At 38.8% G+C, this 10966-nt stretch overlaps 1 protein-coding gene across 1 annotated transcript; it reads right to left on the reverse strand.

Moving 5' to 3' along the window:
• Positions 1-3278: 3278 nt before the first annotated feature.
• LOC103139590 (globoside alpha-1,3-N-acetylgalactosaminyltransferase 1-like) lies at positions 3279-7973 on the reverse strand. The gene is made up of 3 exons (XM_007554290.2): positions 7687-7973; positions 5838-5900; positions 3279-5517 (listed from the first exon to the last, which is right to left on the reverse strand). The coding sequence occupies exons 1-3, from the start codon at positions 7718-7720 to the stop codon at positions 4559-4561; spliced, it is 1056 nt and encodes a 351-aa protein (XP_007554352.1). The 5' UTR covers positions 7721-7973; the 3' UTR covers positions 3279-4558.
• Positions 7974-10966: the final 2993 nt, after the last annotated feature.

The raw sequence follows: 10966 nt of genomic DNA on the forward strand, positions 1-10966 counted from the left end.
AGTGAACTTAATTTTTTTTTCAGCTTTTGTACTTTTTTTTGGTTGTGTGAGATTATGAAAACGAGGAATAAGAAATTAGCAGAAAGGTCCAGTAAAGCGGAAATTCCAAGTGGTAAAATCATAGGTTTACCACAAACCTCAAAGTCCAACATGGCTGCCTTGTGTAGTAATAGAAACCATATAATAGTTTATAGTTTATAAAAGTAAAAATATTTATTTGTACTTTTGACAAATAAATCTCATGACTCCAAACTTCAGCAAAGATGTTGCTGGTGTTCAAAATACCAAAAATGCAGAAAATTGCATTAGCTGGCATTGCTTTTAATACAGTGACATGGCAAATAATTTAGAAAATATCATTGTTTTTTTAAAACTGGAATACAGTTTTCAGAGTAAATGTTAACATGGTGAAATAAAACGCCATATTATTTTCTAGTCATAGAAAGTTGAGTGGAAGGGAAAAAAATGTGGGGGAAAAAGCTTGCACCAGGAACAGGGACAATGACTGCCTTTAGAGCATTCTGAAGCATAATCTATTTAAGATTTTTGAGTTGGAGACTGTAAATAACACATCAAGATCCAATATGCACAGATAAATACATGGGTTACAAATAGTTTATTCCTTGTGTCAAGTGTGGCATTTTTGTGCAAAATATTCTTTTTTTAATTGAGCTTATGATAAATTGTGCTTATAGACACTTAAAATACCCTTAAAACTAATTCCTCCCATGTTTCAAATGATTTACCTCACACTACCTTTCAGTGTAGAACTGAAAAGAAAGCATAAACAATTTTAACTTTCACAACCCTTGTCCTCTGCTTTTCCTAGGTTTTTTTTTGTTTGTTGTTTTTTTACAATGTGTTTTCCTTGTCAACTGGACTATCTAGCTGTGTCAGTCCCCTTGACATGGTGATTAACGGCGTAGCCATGGGCAGGGTGGGGAAAGGTTTGTGTGAATCCAGCAGATTACCGTGGCTCTTCACCCCACCCATCCCCCTGACTAGTCAGCCAATTACACACACCGATGCAAAATGCTCACATGTTTAAAAATATCTTAGCTGTGACAAATCAGGATTTTCCTTTGTTCGTTTTTGTAATCTGTTAACGTGTCTAACTTCAACTGAGTCAGAGAAACTCGACAGCCTCTGACGGTTTTGGTTTGCATTGCAGCCTTCCTTTCTTTGAATCCACGCAGATTTCAGAACCCAGTCAACCGTTCCAGTTCGTCTGACAGATTGCCTGCTGTGCCAGCACTTAAGTAAGGCCTTTGAGGTGTATATGACCCATTAATTTCAGAAGTCTTGTGTTTACAAAAGGCCCAGAAGGTGTCACCTGATAGAAGCTTAAAGAGCACCTTAAAATTACACTCCCTTTGTTTCCAGTTAAACTTTAGAGACTAAATGCTTGAAACTATTTCTAGAAGACAGTACTGTTTAACCATGTGGCTAAACAAATTGCATGCTGCTTTACCGTGCCGACAGTGTTTTCTTTGAATACTTTTTCCAACTAGAGTCAATGTAAAAGACTTCATTTTTGGGGGCGGGGCTCCAGGTTTAGATCTAATCGACTCATGTTTTAGCATGAGATTAAATTTATTCTGCTCTGTGGTTAGACCTCAGACATTTACTTTATGTTTCAGAAACAACTTTTTGTTGTTGTTTTTCTTTACAAATGAGGAACATCCAGAACAGCTGCTGACATGTGTAGGTCTGGTCATCCAAGCAGGTCCAATCTGGAAGATGACCGCTTCCAGGAAGAAGCCTCTAAAAATCCTTAAATCAGACAAAGATCAGGAATTCTGGAGTTATGTTCTAGCAACAAATAAGTCTAGCATTGAATTATTTGGACATGTTTGGTCTAAACCAAGCATAGGATTTTGAGACTTCATACCAGTTGTGAAACATGGAGATGGAAAAATCTCATGAACCATCAAGTGGCAAGTACATAATATTTATAAGTGGTGCACAACACAATTTTACACTCTCTGGATCATTTTTCTGTCCCTTTTTTTTTCTTACCATTTTTTCCACATTATATTCTCATTCAGTGCCACAACGATTGGCAGAAATTTTCACAAAAAATGTCCTCTCACCTACATGTGCCCAGTTTGCTGTTTTCTGCTCTGGGTTATGCTGATGTCAGTAATCTGTTATTTTACTACCAGTAAAACACATACAAAGGACTGAACCAATAAATCTTTAAACTCAGCAGGAAAGTTTGGCTAAACTGAACATATAGAGTTAAAGTATTCCAGTGAGTTAAATGTCAAAGTTATTTGTAACAGTAAAACTGTGCAAATTATAAAACATAAGTTAACAAGGAGATAAAAGGAGTCATTCATCGCTTATGGAAAGAAACTAACCTTCATGAATCAATAAGAAAACCTTTTTTTTTTTTTTTAAAAAAAAAAAGCTTTTTATATTTAGAAGTTTATAAGATGTTTTATTACTAGGACCTTCTGAGGTACGGCTCTGTTGTACTGGGTTTGTCTAATTATTCAGTCATAGATTGAAAACATGGTATGTATACAGAGTTGACAAAAATGACAATTATTCAGCAAAATTGATGAACAAACAAAAATATGCTTAATTTAAATACAATGTATTTAGAATACCACTCTACAGTTTTTTTTTTAATTTTACTTTAAAGTGAAGTTTCTTTCAAAATTATGCATGCAAATTTTAAATGCTTCATTTGATGCACCTGTGAGGTACATCAGATAAATAATACCAGGGAGAAACAAAGCTACAGTGAAAGAAAAGGATTTCTCTTCGACAAAAAGCCTCCACCTCTAAGATAAAACTTTGCTAAAGAAAATAATACAATAATCTTCTCTGGATTAAAAATAGCATGACATTAAAAGGGCAGAAAAATATTCCAGTTTAATAACGATCACATTAATGAAAACCAGATGATAAAAATATCAATGAAAGCACTACTTGCTATGTGAGAAATATAAAATTGACGTTGACCATCCAGAGAGCTTTTATTCATTGCTCTGTCAAATCCAAAAACTTTGAAAAAAAACCCCCCGACTTTTCCATGTGAAGCACAGAGCTGTTTGAAGTTCATCTCCGACTCCACTCCACGTGGCGATCTGGCCCTAAGGACAGATTCTGTTGGCAGTGAGAAGAAAACATCTGCTCCTGTTTAACCCGCCCAATAAAAGAAAACACACACACTGCACACAAGACAGCGAGGTCTATGTGTGAACGTGGGAGCATGTTTGTGTTTGCGGGCGAGAGGGAGGGAGGAAGACAACAGCATACACAACCAAGTTAGTCAAGTACAGCTTTTATATGTATATATAAAACAGATGATATACATAAATATTCTGTACATGTTGCACAGATTCTTGTCAAAACCCCAAATTCTTTCCACGTGGAAAACATGGAAAAACAACTCCCAATTTGAGTCTATTTTCACCCACCTGGTCTTTAAAGACCTTGGGACAGCGGCTCTTTCAGTTAATGATTGGCCACTGTGGGGAAAGAGTGCACTTACTGTTGCCTCTTATCACTGCCGACCACAAAGCCACTGGAGCAGTATCTCTGAGGCTGACATTAATGGAGAGGACAGTGCTTTGTTTACAGAGACAGGTCAGCTTCTCTTTGTCTGCTGGGGGAAGAGAGAGTGTGCATGCAAAGGTGCAGGTTTGTGCAGCTAGCTTGAGCACGACTGCTTGCTCCATTTGTTATCTCACAGAACAGACCATAAAAAAAATAAAAAAAAATCAGAATCTTTTATGGAGATTTTATTAATATTTGCATTCTCATTACATTGATTTTTATCAGTTATCTTGTGAGACGCCACGTATTCCACCTTCATGAAATGGCATGAGATATAGTGCCTTGCAAAAGTACTGATGTTTTCTATTTTCGTCATTCACATTTTAGCTCAAATTACAACCACAAATGTAGCGTAATTTAATTTCAGTATAAGTCCAGCTGTTTGGTGGAGACCTTGGTGATAAATCAGTGAGTAAACAACATCACGAAGACCAAGAAAAACAAAAGACAGGTCAGTGATAAAGTTTAGGAGATTTCTAACTGATACGCCTGACAGCATCAATAGGAGAAGCAGCCGTGGAGACTGTGCAGATTAACAGCTTAGGCAGGAGTGTCTGTTGACAGGACAACTGTTAGTTATCTACTCCTTCGTGGAAGAGAAGCAAGAGGAAGTCTCGAGTGCTGAAGTAATCCCATTTGCAGTTTGTCACCAACTGTGCCGGGAAAAGTTACCTGGAAAAGGGTGCAAAACACCACGTGTAATGGATAACTAACATTGGAGTGCAGCTTGGATCCACCACTGAAACATGGTGGAGGCAGAATTATGGTGTGGGGATGCTTTTCTTTATGAGAGAAAAGGTAGCTTGTCAAAGATGATGGATGATGGTTTAGATCAAACCTCTTTGCAATTCCCCCATGGGGATCAATAAAACACACTGGGGTTTGTTTTGATTTGAAAACTTGCAAAAGTCATGAATACTTTGCACACCACTGCGTACATAAATGAGTGTAAATTGCAGAACTCTCTTGTCCTTCCTTTCTTAAAAATTCAGCACCTCTGTAGCTCTCTCTTCTCTATATCATAAGCCTCACACTGCCTTCCCAATGAGACCAGCCTCTTTTTAGGCACATGGGCGGTAAGGGGTGAATCCCACCAGCTGTACTCTGGCGAGAGTACACATGTGGGCCTGTGGTCGATCAGGTAGCGGTTTAAGTAGCTCTCCTCCAGGCCTTTGGCCATCACTTTGTTCGCCTCGTCCTGAAGTATAAGCAAAGAACACTCCCGAAGAAGCCTGCGCATTTGAGAAACCACCCCGCCATAAAACTCTGATGTGTAGTAGTAGTCTCCCTCGTCCTCCTCCACGCAAGCGGATGACTCTTCTTGGTCTTCGTAAGGGAAATTGTTTCGTGGCATTTCAAAGAACTCTGGGTGTAGCGTAGCCACCAGATCCCCAAGGATTTCTTCCCCCACTGGGCCCACAAACTCCTGGTCAACGTCAACGCAGAAGATGTAGTTGACCTCTTTGCCAATGGAGCCCCAGAGGGCTTCGGCGAACAGCACCATGCGACGGTAAGCCAACCTGTCCCAGCCAGGCAGCTCCGCAGCCGGAAGCACCTTCATCTGCCGTCCAGGGCCCAGCTCGACTGGAGGATCCAGAGTGCGGGGGTTGTCTGTAAGAATGTAATATGTGACCATCTGACCAGGGAGAAAGTGGTTTTCAGCTGAGTAGAGGAAACGACGGACAAACCGGGCGTAAGTCCCGACCACAAGGGTCAACAGGCCTACGCGAATTCCTCGTTCTGAGAGTTTCGCCCTGCGCCACACCGAATTGTGGCTGTCACCCCAAACCATAGGGGCTCCCCATGATGTCTCCTGTGGAGTTTTTGAGTCCACTGTCTTCATTGAAGACATGTCTTTCAGTATCATTCCATCCTTCATTCCCAACACCTGAGACAAGGGATGGGCTGACTCCAAACTGGCAGCAGCTTTACGTCCATTAAAGAAGTCTAGAGAGACAGAAAGTTATTTAAGAACAAAAACCATATGGATATGGAAAGTAATCACGCCTATTAATATTTAACTGATACCTAAAGTCAACACTGAGACAGATAGGTTTAAAACTCTGCTGGAAATGTAGAAAAAAATACAGAAATTACCTTTATAAAAAAAAAAAAAAAAAAAAAAAAAAAGATCAGAAGCAACAGTTATAAATATTTGGTTGGCCCACAACTCATCTGAGGTCAAAGTAGGTCAGTTCGGCACATTTTTCTGTGTGCATGCATTGTCCTGATTCAAAGTGATAGAACATATTGCTCTGCATACTTACATATGATAAGAGACAGTAGAAAACAGCACAGGAGGAGCTGTATTCTGTTCATTCTGACTGGGCCTGCATGACGACAAACACACAGTGAAACAGTGGCAACCTCTCCTCATCCACTCTAACGCAGTGATGTTTGTTTTTTCCCCATCCTTTTTGAGATTTCTTCCGTGTTTTGTTGTTTTCATGCAAGTTAAATGTTTCAGTTCAACCAACACTTTAAAAATGAAGACAAAGATAACCCGGGCAAACAGTTTTAATCTGCACAAGCCTTTTACATCCCTGTGAAGAAATGTCGTTCCACTCCTCTTTGCAGGATTGGATTGATCCACTCACACTGAGGGGTTTTAAACATGAGCAGCCTGTTTAAGGTCAAGCTACAGCATCTGAATTTATTTCAACGTCAGACTTGGATGAGGCCACTCCTAAAGGTACATTTATTTTGATCCATCCAGAGGTGGACTTGCTACCAAAGGACGGTTGAGTTTGAGACCACAAACTCATGGCCTGACCTTCTCCTTCAAGATTTTCTGTAGACTTTCTTTCTGATCTGTTCTTGAATTTCTTGAAATTGGGACATAATGTTTTATTTTTCATTTTTAGATATTTTAGTCAACTTCAGGTTCTGGTTACAGGGTCGGTATTTTCCAGGCACATAGTGTCATCTCATAGCATAATCAAGTGACTATGTTACCTTCAGTTGCTATAGAAATCCTGAATTTATCAAACATAACTCAAAAGCAATTTGACTTCACAATTTGACATCTTGAAATTGTCTTTAAGAAGCTCCTGCTCCTTCTGATGTTCCCCTTTCAACACGTCATCACAACAATGCTCCTCCATTATGCTGCCTGCAACCATTATTATGAGAGTTGGACTGCAGAGTAGTTAGTTTGATGAGCTCAGCAGGTGTTCAGTTCCACCATGTTTGATAATTGCTGCTGCTGCTGCTGCTAGTCTGTAGGAGTTGAGTGGGGTCGAGTTGATGCATGGCGGAGCTTTGTGGAAATAGGCGATGCTTGGAGAGAGCAAACGTTTAGGCATCCTGAATGGTTGCCATGGGAGATTAAATGATTTCTCAAACATGCATGAAAGAATCAAAGCAACACACCAGGTATGTTTTTGGTGAAGGAATAACATTAGAACATGATGTAAAGCTCAAGAAGTTGATTTTACACATTAAGTATTGTTTTTAATCCTATGTTAATCAGCTGTGGTTATGGATTAATAGGGAACTTCCCTTTCCACACCACCAGAGAAGCTGCTTCCCCCCCCCATTTAATTAATTAAAGCATTAAAAAAACTTTTTTCTTTTTTTTATTTCATAATGTGATTTTTGTCTGATACTCATATTTGTTTCATGCTCTAAAGTGCTTAAGTGTGGTCAAATAAAAGCATAAAAGAAATGAAATCTGTAAGGGGGCAACTAATTTATCACACTCCTGTTGTTTTGCTGTAGTTTGAAACCTAAAGATTTTCTGCTGTGGTTGTCTGTTTTGATTTGGAAGAAGTAAAACAAGACGATAAAGAATAACATTTAGATGAATAAAAGCCTGTAATCTGCAAGACCTCATGTGATACTTTAGGCAAAAAATAGAAAACAAATGAGACAGTTAGATGTCAAACATCTTTGACGGCATGCAAGTCCCGTAGTTTTTTTTTTTTTTTTTTTCCGTTTTATGTGACAAATTTCTGGAAATAGTTTGAATTTCAGCCGCATCTTTCTGAACAAAAGCAACTTTGACCCACATGCGACACACATACGCAGCTGCCAATGATAAATGAATTAGGAGAACAACAACAAAAAAATGACCAAAGAAAGAGGCTGCGCATTGCCGCTGGAGAGAGTACTGACCTGCAGGAGACTTGCAGAACGGGAAGAGTGCCATACTGCTATCGGTCGTTGGTTTAAACTCTCAAAACCTAATCTAATCTAACAGTGCAGGAAACTATTTTTGCCCATTGTGTGTATTTTTCTCTGGGTAGCTCAGCCAGCCTCTTCCTGAACGTTTGCCATTAAAACCACGGTGTTTGGCCACTGGTTTTCCAAAGATTCAGATTCTCTCTGCTCCTCATGGCTTTCAGATTATTTTCCTCTCTTCTTGCTTCACGTACTGAATTTTCCTTCCAGCAGCTCTCCCCCCACCCCACCCTCTCACATTCCTCTTAACATTTCTTTTCTTACTTTTTTTTTTTTTTTTTTTCTGCAGCTTTGTCTCTAGGAGCAAAATCCAGACAGCCAGATGTGTGGGGAGGAGTTGAGGGAAACAAAACCAGGGAAGTGCAACTGCTGAAAATGTACACACAATCAAGAAACAACAGAGATAAACAATTTAGCTTCCTTCCCACACTGGGGAGCAGAAGCTCAGAGTAGAGAGTCACTAAATGTCTGGGTTTTACTTGCTTTATTTACAGCTAAACTTACTACTGATGTTGGATTTGTTTTGTCCACAAGGTGGAGGTATTTAGTTGGAAATAGACACATGACTGCATGGAAAACATGAGAGGACAAATATTTCTTTGAGCAACATCAGGCATAGCAAATATGCTATTACCAGTTCACTGTAAAAGTATGGAGCTTGGTCTCTCTACATAGTCAGCCTTGTTGGGGTCTGTCTTTTGGAAAGGTGTCAGGTTTTCTTGTTCTGGCTTGTTCTGCAGAACTGAACCAAAACCAAACATGGACAAGCAGCATTCAGCTTCTTACGCACCACAAATCTGAAACTGAAGAAAACTGCAAAACAGCTGAAACACGAGTTCCTTTAAATCAAGGCTAAAAACCGCGGCTGGTTAGAGTCGCTTTTGGACAGTAAATGAAACATTGACCAACATATTACATGAGTATTGACAAAATGCAATGTAATGTTTTCTCGATTGGTTACTGTATGTTGTTTTATTTAATTTTATTGTTTTATTTTTGTGTTTCTGTGATGTAAAGCACATTGAACTGCCTTGTTGCATAAACGTCGTATACAAATCAACTTGTTTGATTTGTTGATTGATCTACACTTCCAAAAGCTGCACGAACAGTCAAAGAGATGAACCTGTTCTGATGTGAAATTTGGAAATTTTTCAAGAACAAAAGTTTGCATTTTGACGTCATGTTGTGTGGTCTAATCAAAGTGACTGGCCAGTGTTATAGTCAGAGGAAATGCTTGCTGTCGTGTGGTTGTTTTTGCTGCAGGAGGAAATGGTGCGCTGTACCTGCACAGAAAGTTTGTCAGCAGGGGCGAGCTGTGTGGGAACGAGGCTGCCATTCAAACTCGACTCAGTTACAGCATCTCTGTCAGGAAAAACGGGATGAAATTCAAGGAAGCTACTGTGAAAAACTTCTGTAAGGAAACTAAAAATGATGGACTCAAAAATAATGAAAAGACAGAGAAAAAAAAACAGGTAATTGCCACAATAGCAAATAATCATAACATAATAATAGGCACTTTGAATCGCCTTTTCACTCACAGAACCACACGAGGTTTTTACTGTGGTCACAGGTAATAGACCCTAAAAAAACGAAAAAACGAACAAAAAAAAACCTCTCTGCATCCCGACAAAATCACTTCAGACTCCAGGAGTCACTTTGCAATTTATTCGATAAATTTCAATCTTTTTTTTTTTTTTTTTACACATCCATACAGAAATGGCAACATAACGTTAATTTGTGTAAACGACGTTTGACTGAAGAATCCGTCAACAGTTAAGAAAGCAGCACGGGCTGCTCTGAAGGGAAGGTAGGTTGGAGCGTGAAAAGCTTTTCTTATCCAAACGGGTCACTTTGCTGAGGCGGCGACTCCGAGGCGGAGAGCAGAGACTCCCCACGACGGCTTCCAGAAGGATTCATGTCACAAACACTAAAGTCTAAATCCAGCAAAACTGATCAACATTAAATTAAATGTGCACAGCAGTAATCATAGCAGACATTAAGGCGTTCAAACATGAATGTGCTTCGATGCTGCAGGATTCAGCCCCTAATCTACAGAGGTTTGGGCCAGGTGAATTTTTTTTTCTTTTTTTTTTGGTTCCGCTGGTACATATGCTGGAAAACGATTTTTTTTCTTTCCTTTTGCGAAGCTTTTCGACAGCAACATTTTTGGCAGTGTTTGTAGTTATACGTATTTATAACTGTACAGACTTTGCAGCCACAGACTGTGTGACCTGAACCACAAAGAAATACATTTTTAAAAGGTTCTGGTGTCCTATTAAACTTATTTCACAGGTTTAAATCATCTATAGAAAAATAATTTCTTTAATGCAGCATTGCACTCATAAAAAAAATAAAAATAAACTGCTGGGGTATTTGCTTAGCTTTTTTGTGATTGTTTTAAATTAACCAAATTTTTTGTACTTATTTTTAAAATTTGTTTATCCTTATTGATCTGCAAGTTAAAACATTTTTATTTGCTTAATTATACAGCGAATAATTTTTCTGAATAACATATATTTCCCGTAATACTTGCAAGTGTATATAAAATAAAGCTATTATCGTGTTGCTTTGTTGACACCCTGAGAACAGATCGAAAGCCAACATTTTCAAAATAATCTAAAGAGATTATCAATTTGGTATTTTTCAAATTTGTTTCTGTAATTTTTCAGATTTATCCGACTTCCTTTCAGCTTTATAGAATAAACTTTTACTCAGAGGTAAAGAAAAAAGTTATTACAGCAGCTCAGAGCATCAGGAATAACTACATATAGACGGGTTTGCTTAAAAGGGATTTCAAACCATATTACAATCATTGTTTCCGGATGACAATATAGAAATAGATACTACTGCAAAACTTATACTTTAACGGTGGCATGCTTGAGCAGGCAGTAAAGAGAAGAGAGCCAAGGCCACCGAAACGTCCTACATCCCTTTTGTTTTCTGGTTAAATGCATTTAGATGCCCCACATGAAGAGACACTCTACAGCACACAGGCTCCAAACAAGTCCGTATCGGAAATAAAGAGTTTACTGCTCTAAAGGACTGAATGAAAGAACGGATCTACAGACAGTTATGGATTAGAAGTAGATAATCAGAAATGCAGCATTTTGGGTAGTTTTCATCTCAACGTTTCCCATCTGTCTGCCTTCTTTCATTTCCTTGTCTTGTTCCTCCGCTCCCAACCCAACCCAACCCAACCCAACCCAACCCAACC

Source organism: Poecilia formosa, unplaced genomic scaffold (assembly GCF_000485575.1).
Source record: "Poecilia formosa unplaced genomic scaffold, Poecilia_formosa-5.1.2 Scaffold62, whole genome shotgun sequence".
NCBI classification, from domain to species: domain Eukaryota; kingdom Metazoa; phylum Chordata; class Actinopteri; order Cyprinodontiformes; family Poeciliidae; genus Poecilia; species Poecilia formosa.